The 10,383-nt window shown below is 34.0% G+C and overlaps 1 protein-coding gene and 1 long non-coding RNA gene across 3 annotated transcripts; both read right to left on the bottom strand.

Annotated features, from left to right (window-relative positions):
* Positions 1–2,224: 2,224 nt before the first annotated feature.
* LOC107019690 lies at positions 2,225–8,402 on the bottom strand. 2 transcript variants are annotated; one of them, XR_003578454.1, is made up of 5 exons: positions 7,392–8,402; positions 4,232–4,298; positions 2,982–3,250; positions 2,799–2,912; positions 2,225–2,652 (listed from the first exon to the last, which is right to left on the bottom strand). It is a non-coding gene; the product is annotated as an uncharacterized LOC107019690 (long non-coding RNA). The 2 variants fall into 2 exon arrangements; XR_003578453.1 differs by having other exon boundaries at positions 2,982–3,935.
* A 1,075-nt stretch (positions 8,403–9,477) lies between these two features.
* LOC107020138 (probable WRKY transcription factor 27) lies at positions 9,478–10,163 on the bottom strand. Its single transcript, XM_027916990.1, has 2 exons — positions 10,056–10,163; positions 9,478–9,901 (listed from the first exon to the last, which is right to left on the bottom strand). The coding sequence occupies exons 1-2, from the start codon at positions 10,151–10,153 to the stop codon at positions 9,478–9,480; spliced, it is 522 nt and encodes a 173-aa protein (XP_027772791.1). The 5' UTR covers positions 10,154–10,163.
* Positions 10,164–10,383: the final 220 nt, after the last annotated feature.

A 10,383-nucleotide genomic window follows, 5' to 3' on the forward strand; every position in this document is an offset into this window, starting at 1 on the left:
GATCATGCCTTTATACATTTGGCAGGGTATATTGGGTCCTCTCGATTGACGTATGCATCAGAATCCACATTTAGATCATGTGGTTTTATCATCGGTTATTAAGTAGCTCCCACAACTCAGTCAGACTCTCAGCATTGACCATTTATCAGTATATTCAGTATTCATTTTCAGCATGTTATTATTTTGTCATTGTATCCAGTTAGCTCAGAATTCAGTTTATCATGTCAGATTATTATACTTGCTTTTATGCTTGTTCATTTATGTTTTATTTCAGCTTTACTCTATCCTACATGCTCAGTACCTTTCAAGTGCAGACGCATACGTGCGCTACATCTTCTCGAGATGTAGGTTCAGGTTCTTAGCATCCAGATCACGCATAGATAAATTTTCAATCTCCAGTTCAGCAAATTCACTGGTGAGTCCTCATTCTCCGAGGACAACAGTCATTAGTGTCATTTCAGTCTTTAGTCATTTAGTTTCAATTTTTGCTAGATTTAGCTGGGGCTTGTCCCAGTATTTCTAGTCTAGTTTATAAGCTTATTTAAGAAATAGTTAGTTTTAGCCTGGTATTGAGTTAATATTTCTTTGTATTAAACTCATTAGTTTTTCATATATCTCAATTACATAATATGGGTATTCCCCATATTTTCATTATAAGTTATGATTTAGCTTCCGCATTAGTTTATTATATTTAGTATGCTCATGATCATGCCAACAGGGTTAGCTTGGGATCACTTGTGGTCCTAGGTTTCGTGTTCGCGTCTCGGGGGTAGCTCGGGGCGTGACACCTTTCTTCGGTGTAAGGTTTTACAATACCGGATTCCACACTTAGCTTTTATGATCTATGTCGGTTAAGGCAAATGTTCCCTATACTAAAATGAAGTAATAAAGTACAAACTAACTAAGGTGACTTGAGAGGTTGAATTAGCTTAGGTAGGGGTATGGGACTCTACCTATGCCTTGCACTAGTTTGCCTTGGAGGGAACTTTAGGAGGTTGTTACCATGTATGAATATGGTAATAATGGTACGTGCTATGTATATGATGAGCTTGCACATTGTTTATACTATATGTTGGTTGGTGTTACTTATGAATATGTGTTGTCTACATTTTTAAAGTATGATGATATGTACTCTTAAATGTTATGCTATGTGAAGTAGGATGTTGGTCATGATTCATATTGGGTTACTTGATTGAGTAAGGCTATGGGTCTTTTCTTGGTCATTGCACTTGTTTACTTGATAAGGGTTGTGGGTAATTGTCTTGCTTTGGTTATGTTATAATGAACTCTTATTCATGCTTGTTGAGGTTATGACTTGATGATAGAGTTGCTTTGAATATATGTCTAATTACATGATATACATGTTGACTTGACTAGTTTTGATGTTGTTGGTCTTGTGATGTACATGCCTATGACTTTATGAACATATCTTATTGATTTGGTATGGTCTTGTTGAATGTGCATAAATATTTTCAATGAAAAGTGCATACTTATTGAATGTCCCCTTTTCTTAGCATGATTTCAAAGTATGTGTGCACATGGTCTCATACTTAGTACAAGTGGTGTACTAACCCCATTTCTTACTTTTACCCAACATTGTAGGTTCCGGTCGTTGAAGTGGTTTTGGAGACGACTTGAAGAAGACTTGGATCTCTTGATCATCAAAGTAGGGTAGGTCCTCACTTTCCGAGGGCGATGCCACTATTAAGCTAATGTAGTTGTCTTTGGAGTTTAAGACTTCTATGTTTCTTTCTTTCCATTTAGTACGAAACATTGTGTAGCCTGTGTCAGGCATTATTTCTTTGATGTATGGGCTATGCACAAGTTCTTACACTCTTATTAGATGGATATGAAATGAGAGGACTACTATGAATATGCTATATTTTGTATATATAATTATGTGGAATAAAAGTAGAAATCTAATCTTCCTATTCGAAGGGTCTATGTATACTTAATATATATTCATTATGTGTGTGTAGAAGTGTATGAAAACCTCAATGTCAAAGTAGTAAAAAGTTCTAAATGTCCACTGAATTTGACCTATGAATGTAATGATGTAAGCTAAGAGACTAGTTTTAGTCCTCAAAGAGGACAACGAAGCCAGATACGTCTAGGGGGTATTCCCGAATGTGACATCTGATATACTAGATATCTCAAAACTGACATGCAAAATTGGGAATAAATATTAATATACTGATAATGATAAATTCAAGACTAAGATATGTATATTTGAAATATCAGACCTATCATGTGCAATTGAAGAACCAAAGAAATACATAGCTAGGGTTCTGGATTTCATGCAAGAAACGAAGTAATCACATGATAATATGCTTTGTTCACAACCATTTTGTTTTTGCTCCCGATTTCAAGTGGAGGCTTAGTTTCGATAATTGGAGAAGCAACATCTGTTGAATGTTAAACGCGCTTGGACAAGAATGATGATGCATTAAATATTGATTCTTTGGGCAATTTGAAGCTTGAATTTGGAATTATTGTTTCAGCAAGCAAGATATCGACGGCTCATGGGTGGATCACGTTTGTGTTCACCGGAAAAATACCCAAGAAAATGTTCTCATCCTTTGAGCTTTTCTCAATTTTTTTATTTGGGTCGTAGTGTTTTGATGTGCTACACTTGTAGTAATTCCTGTTATGCTATACAAACAAAATAATAATCAGCTTTATTCAAATATTATAAGTGTATACACCATTAATGATTTTTACTAACTTTTGTTTTGAAAATTGAGAACGGAAGGGAAAATAACTTTCTATGACATGAAAAAAATGGTGAGAGAGCAAACCTTGGAAACGGGGAACCTTTGATATACTTCTGACCGTACTTGCGCCATGCCCATTTTTCATTTGTGAGTTCCTCTTGCGACGATTCATAGGTAAGCCTTATCGGCTGATTTTTCCTGAATCAGAAGCTATAAAGTCAAAATTTTGAAGATACATGCATAAAATGTAATGAAGTGAGTGGTTACCTTGTTCTAGATTGGTTCAAAGGATTCTTCATAGAAAAACCAAATTAGGATGAATTTTAACCCCTATATCGAGTTGTTGTTGTCGATCTATCCATTCTGGTTGTGTTGTAGTTGGTGGCACACATGCCACCGTTGTTCGTGATTGAGGAAAAATGATTTGTTGGATAAATAAAACTGGTGGAATTGAATGTAAGTTCAATTGCTGGTTGCAATTTATGTTCGTTATGATAATTGATCATATGATCTTTCCTCACGAGCGATTGGAAAATCTAAAGAAACAATTTCAGACAAACCATAAAAACTATTCATGCGAGGAGCTAAAAGTCTGTCAAAGTAATTCTAAACATGGGACGCGTTCAAACAAAATGTAGAAGCTACAACATTGTTAGGTTTATTGATATTAAAACTTTTTGTTATTGCACCTATATCCCGATGATCTTCCCCCATTTTAGATCTATATATAATGATATCTAGTTAAATGAAAAAAAAAATAGAAATGAGTTTATAGGATAAACTAATGATGTTTTCTATTAAAGAAGAGATGGAAAGAGGATTCAAATGACTCATAGAGGAAGTAGATTAGCAAAAAGAACGTTTTAGTGACTAAGAAATTATAAATCAAAGGATGGGATGAAGAAAGTGAAGCTACTTCACAACTTAAATAGAAAAAAATAAAAGGGTATATACCTACCACGCATGCTCACATTTACTTTTTAGTTAATGAAAAGTAAATAATTTTTTTTCAATTTTAGAGTGAATGAGATAGGAGACAAAGTAGTATTCAAAGATAATTTATGCAACACAGGAAAAGTCAAATAAAGTCTTTTGAATCCTTTTTTTTGAGATCATACAGATCATATGATATACATGAAACTAATCAAAGTCTATCATATGGCTCGAAATTTGATCGTGATGACGCTTAGCATAACCCCTTTTGTAGGCAAGTCAAAAAACCTAAATTTACAAAACATAAGAATATAATGATAAGTAGCAAGAGGAAACAAGAATAAAAATACAAAATAGCGCCATCAAATAGAAAAATAAACATGATACATAATATATAAAAGATTCCAAAAAATAACAAAGAACGACAAAGTAACATAAGAACTAAATATCCAAACCTGTTGTCACTCGAACATGAAGAACTAAGTATAGAAACTCTATATGAAAATGGACTAACTAATCAAAATTAAAACACAAGTCAGTAAAAAATAGAAAAAGCAGCAATTCTCCGGACGCTAGGAACTCACCATGATCTGAGTCAGTGACGATCACGAGGGATTCAACGCTAAGTTAGAGTGGATCATACTGGTAATTCTGTCAGAAAAAGATACAGAAATGTAGTATGAGTACTACATCACAGTTTGCTCAATAGGTATCATGAGTCGACGGACCTCAAAAAGATCAAATATATTAAGAGAAGTGATATACCTTTAGCTTATAGTATTTTTTATGTGTTTCACTTAGATCTGCTGTGTGTATAGGGCTATTTTGTTGTTGGAAATAATGGTTCAATAAAATTATTGTAGGAAATAAGTTCGGATGCGGTGGAGTGAGATAAGAGTTGAAAGTTGGGAATTGGCAGTGACGGAGCCAACCACAGACAGTTGGTTCATTGATGGGCCGTAGGTGATGCACATAGATGATGGTTCAAGGAATTTTAACAAAGTGTGGGACCACAGAGTCTATTGACGACCCATCGATCGAATTACAGACCATTTTGTACATCCGTCACTTGCAATCAGAATTTTGAATTTCTGTTACTTAAAACGTAGAGGCAAGTGGTGAAATGTAGTCAAGTCCACAGACAATAGAACAAACCATCGTCTGAAGTCACGAAAAGAATTTCCAAGTCTTGATCCACGAAGGAAACCATGGAACATAAGTGGATCCACAATCCATAGCTTCTGCCTCCGATTTAACCGCATCTAACCAATTATTTCCTTATTTTGCTTCCTACTTGGTTTAGTATTTGTGTACTATGAATATTAGTTTTTATATACGTTTTTGAGGGTTATACATTATTGTATACTTTAGTTTTGGCTTTTTGGAATTATTTTTCTAACACTTGGCAATTTATTTTCTGGAACCTAGTTTATGGAAATTTCACTTTTGATTTCAAATTAAAGATTTCGGTTTTCTTGTATTCTCATTGGAAGTTCATGAATTCTTTTAACCTAATTATGAATTATGAACTCTCAATCACGAGTAACTAAATTAACATCTAGGGTTTTTGGAACCATGAAAAATTAACAAAGTATGAATAATAATAAAGTAACTGAATAGTGTTTATGCATGTATTGTTAATCTTTTTATTTAGAAGTCTTTCTACTGGTGCAGATATTTATAACTCGCCTCATTCCTACTTGAACTTACCAAGGGGGTAATGAATGAGAAAAAGATTTTACAACAGAGATTTAGTTAGGGATTTGCTTCTATCAAATAGTTTGACTTTAATTAACTGAGAAAAGGGCGAATACCCTAGGTTAATTGACACAATGACTAATCTTGAGTGAAGGTAAGGGTTAGTAACGCACACATTCGTAGATTTACCATGTAACAAGTGAAAGTCCTTATGATGATTGCCAATCACTTAGGGATACATAACTTATCGACCTTGCATATCAAACACTAGGATAGGATTATGATTACTGCATTAAAATCTTGTGGAGAACACACATACCCTAGCTTATATCTTATATTGATATCTTTAACTCTGAATATTTCTTACTTGTTACTTATTGATTCAAATCAACAATCTGTTACTTTATTTACAAAAAATCCTGTTTACTTTTTTTGAAAATAGTTCGATTAATAAGAGATAATTGTGAGTTATTTTTGAGTCTAAATCATATTCCTCATGTGACTGACCCCAACCTAAAAGTTGGATTTTTACTTGATAATGATTGTTTATGCTTCTTTAAGAGAGGTGTAATTTTATCATATCAAATTTTGGCGCTGCTGGCAAGGAATACAACTTTTAAATTAATTTTAACTAAATTAATGAACTTTAATCAAGTATTTCATCATTTTATGTTTTTTTGTTTGTTTTTGTTTTCTACGGGTTTCAACTCTAGAATATGTCAAGTACACGAAATCAAGGCTAATCTTAAACCCCCCTACGATTGTCAATTGAGAAGAACTTTGAGGAAAATAAGTACACAACAATCTAATCGGAGAGGGGTCTAGAAGAATGTCACATCGCAAGGCTATCCCGTAGAAGTGGACACAGACCTAAGATCAGACCCCAAGCTAACCCTAATGGCATGACATGAGCATAATGAGAGTAATAATAACTGATGCGGATACTAATAATAATGTATATCTAAAATGATTAGGGAATACCCATGTACAAAACTAAACATATTAAATGTGAGAATTCAATACAAAGATATATCAATCTCGGAATACTAATTTGAATCTAATGATGTCTTAAAATAGCCCCTAACTAACTAGAAATTTTGGGACATGCTCCAGCTATGTCTAGCAAAATTAAAAGTAAAAGGGTGAAATTTTTTAATATAAATAAAGTATTGTCCTCTAAGGATGTGGACTCAACACTAATGTTGTTGAACTTGAGATAGGAAATCGATCTAAATGTGATGTAGATGCTGAAAAATTGAACCTACATCATAATAAAATATAGCGCAGAGTATGCGTCAGTACTTGAAAGGTACTGAGCATGAAGGATAGATTAAAGTTGAAATAAACATGTATAACTAAACAAGCAAACAAGAGTATAATCTAAACATGATATAGATACCGAGTAATGAGCAAGCTGAATGCAATGACCAAATCATAACATAATGAGACTAAATACTGACTATAATAAAATGTGGTCAATACAATGGAGTCTGAGTGAACTATGGGAGCTACAAATAACCGATAATAAAACCACATGAGATAAATGTGGATTTCAATTTAATTGCCGCATGCAGGGGACCTTATATACCCGACCAAGGATGTAGATTCATTCTAGTGCGATCACTAAAATGATACCCACATAGGGGTCTTACAATCTATGTTGCTGGTAGTTCGAGGACTATATGGATGACTGACCCTAGTCTAAATCAGTATTATGCTACTCCTAAATTATTAAATGGGTAGCGTAATATGACTGAATTTCTTCGATATGCTACATAGCTCAAAACTGACATGTAAACTAGGAATACATATACATTCAAGACTAAGGCATGTATATTTGAAATATCTGACTTCACATGTGCAATTGAAGAACCAAATAAAAGCATAGCTAGAGTTCTGGATTTCATGCAAGAAACGATGTAATCACATGATAATCTATTGAAGTTCTAGAAACCCTAGGTCTAGTTGATAATAGGGAATCAAGAATTTGACTTAAATATATGGAACTAATGGGATAAAGGAACCCATTAATAAACTCTCACATACCTGGTGATGAATTCCTCGGAGAAAACTTTCAATTTTCGATTTGAACTGATGGAATTTTGTTGCGATGTTGAACTGGGTTTTGTTGCCTCTTTCTTATCTTTAGGTTCTAATTTTTAAGGTTTTCATGAAATATGTGACTTATATTTTAGTTATGTTTGTACACTAAAACTAACCAAAACCATGTAGCTTAGGGTTTAAATGACGAAATTTAGGGGTCCAACAAAATGGGAAAAGAGAAAAATACCCCTGACTTAAACTGTTAATGGGGCTTTCTACGACCACTTTCACGGACTGTTAAAAGGATCAAAGATGGTGAAGTGGGTTGTTGTATTTGGTCCAAAGTTTACTCGGTTCTAGGGGTCCGGTCCATGGGCCCTACCTGTTGTTGTATTAAGGACCATTGATTGTGAAGGTACCCGTGGTCCTCATTTGGGTCTTGGGGTCTAGTCGCGTTTTTTCATGGACCTTCCCACGGGCCAAATGAAGTCCCTCGTGGTCCTCTATTATAAGTTGGGGAGTCCTGGGATTGACAAGAAGGTGGGGGGGGGGGGCTGTTGCCTAAATTATCAAGGACCATCAGACGGTCGTGTGAAGGACCACAGGCCGTGAAGGTCCTCATGGTCTTTACTTGGGCGTGGGGGTTTAAGGGGCTTGCTAGGGAAGATACTGCGTCGACTCAACGGATGCCCACGTGATCCGTTAGCAAGACCATGAAGCGTGAAGGGTCCCGTAGTTTTAGGTCTAGGCCTAAGGGATGATAACTCCCTACCACAGGCAGGTCAACGTACCCGTGGTTTTGCTAGAAACAATGGAGACCACCATCTTTGTCATCATTGCTAGAAAAATGGAAATCATTATTTAAATATTTTCTTTCTCCATATTCACCTTTCCCCACACAGCGGCCAGATCTACACCCTTTCATCCCAACGAATCGATGTAGAAACAAAAAGAAATGAAAAGCAAATACAAAACCAAAATAAACAAATCAAGAACCGATCTTTTAAGAAAACACTATCAATTTTGATAGGAATAAGAAAGAAGTCATAAAGAGAAAAAGAAATAATAAATTCATATATAATATATCTTAAAACTCCCAAGAGTGATTGGTAGGGAAAGAGAAGAAAGAGGGAGATTTGGGGTGGGCTACATAATTTCGTTATATTTTTTTTAAAAAAATAAACTGAATTCTTTTGTTTTTAAATTTTGACTTGTTTATATTCAAAATTGTTTTTAAAAATTCCATGTGTCTTCATTTGATTTGCTATTTGACATAACATATTCAAGTGTATTACACACATTTAGTCTACTAAGTATCACAAAAATGTTCAATGAGTATTTATTTTCTAAGATTAGAGTGTCTAATAGGAATCATGGTCTACTAAAGTTTCTAAGTGAAATATACAAACAAATTTAAGGGGTCAACGGTGACTTGAGCCAAAATTATATCACCAAATATAATTTGATAGATTATAACGTATTGCATATATTATCCTTCAAATAATAAATACTATTCGCAAGATCGGTATAGTTTAGATGTGAAAATATTTAAACGCAGTTAATACATGCATAAAATGTAAATTCATGAATAATTCTTGGCTAGATTAATAGCGATCTCAATAATTATATTTATATAAACACACTGTAATTTAAAATATTTATTAGTTAAATATTTGATAATAGTATACATAATATTAGGTATTATTTTATATTCGTTTTACAAGAGATCTTCATTCATGAAAAAATTAAGATCTCTTCTTGAACAATGAAAATATACTACTCTATATAATTTGATGTAAAAATTAAGTCAAATGAGGTTTCTTAAAGAGAGAACGGTTTGAGAAAACGGAACAACAACTTATTACAAATACTAGATTCTAGAACTGAAAAATAATAGAAAATAACGAAACAAAAAGAGATCCATTTTCTATGATTTAAATAGTTAATCATAGGAAACTATAAAACTATAATTCTTGAGTTCCCACACTAAAAACCTTTAAAAGAAGAATCACTATAAGACCACATATGTCGACATAGAAACTTGGTGGAGAGGGGAGAAAGATTAATTTCTCTTGTTATTTTCCTCCTATTAGGTGGAAGTAGTAACAATATAGAGTTGATCAATACCCATGAAAATATCTTCGTTCATGTCAACCTTTTCTTCACCATCACCTATGTTATGCACGACCGCAACAACCATTTTGTTTTTGCTCCCGATTTCAAGTGGAGGCTTAGTTCTGATAATTGGAGAAGCAACATCTGTTGAATGCTTAACGCGCTTGGACGAGGATGATGATGCATTAAACGTTGATTCTTTGGGTGAAATATTTATGCCTTTTGGAAGCTTGAATTTGGAATTATTGTTGCAGCTAGCAAGATATCTGCGGCTCATGGGTGGATCATGATTGTGTTCACCAGAACAAGATACCAAGAAAATGTTCTCATCCTTTGAGCTTTTCTCAATTTGTTTCTTTGCTTCACAGTGTTTTGATGTGCTACACTTATAGTAATTCCTATTACGCCATATACACAAAATAATAACCAGCTTTATTCAAATATTATAAGTGTATACACCCTTAATAATTTTTACTACTTTTTGTTATGAACATTGAGAATGGAAGGGAACATAACTTTCTATGACATGAAAAAAATGGTGAGAGATCAAACCTTGGAAATGGGGAACCTTTGATATACTTCTGACCATACTTGCGCCATGCCCATTTGTCATTTGTGAGTTCCTCTTGCGACGATTCATAGGTAAGCATTATCGAGTGGTTTTTCCTGAATCAGAAGCACTAGAATCAAAATTTTGTACATACACACATAAAACGTAATGAAGTGAGTGGTTACCTAGTTTGAGATTGGGTCAAAGGAGTCTTCATAGAAAAAGAAAAATTAGAATGAATGTTAGCCCCTATATCCAGTTGTTTTTGCATATCTATCCATTCTGCTTGTGTTGTAGTTGGTGTAACACATTCCACCGTTGTTCGTGATT

Source organism: Solanum pennellii, chromosome 5, assembly GCF_001406875.1.
Source record: "Solanum pennellii chromosome 5, SPENNV200".
Classification (NCBI taxonomy): Eukaryota; Viridiplantae; Streptophyta; class Magnoliopsida; order Solanales; family Solanaceae; genus Solanum; species Solanum pennellii.

Excerpts from the sequence above, each read along its gene's own strand:
- LOC107020138 (XM_027916990.1), bottom strand. The coding sequence starts at position 10,153 with ATGCTTACCTATGAATCGTCGCAAGAGGAACTCACAAATGACAAATGG. Across the intron at positions 9,902-10,055 it reads AAAGGTTCCCCATTTCCAAG|GAATTACTATAAGTGTAGCA; the intron begins GTTTGATCTCTC and ends ATGGCGTAATAG.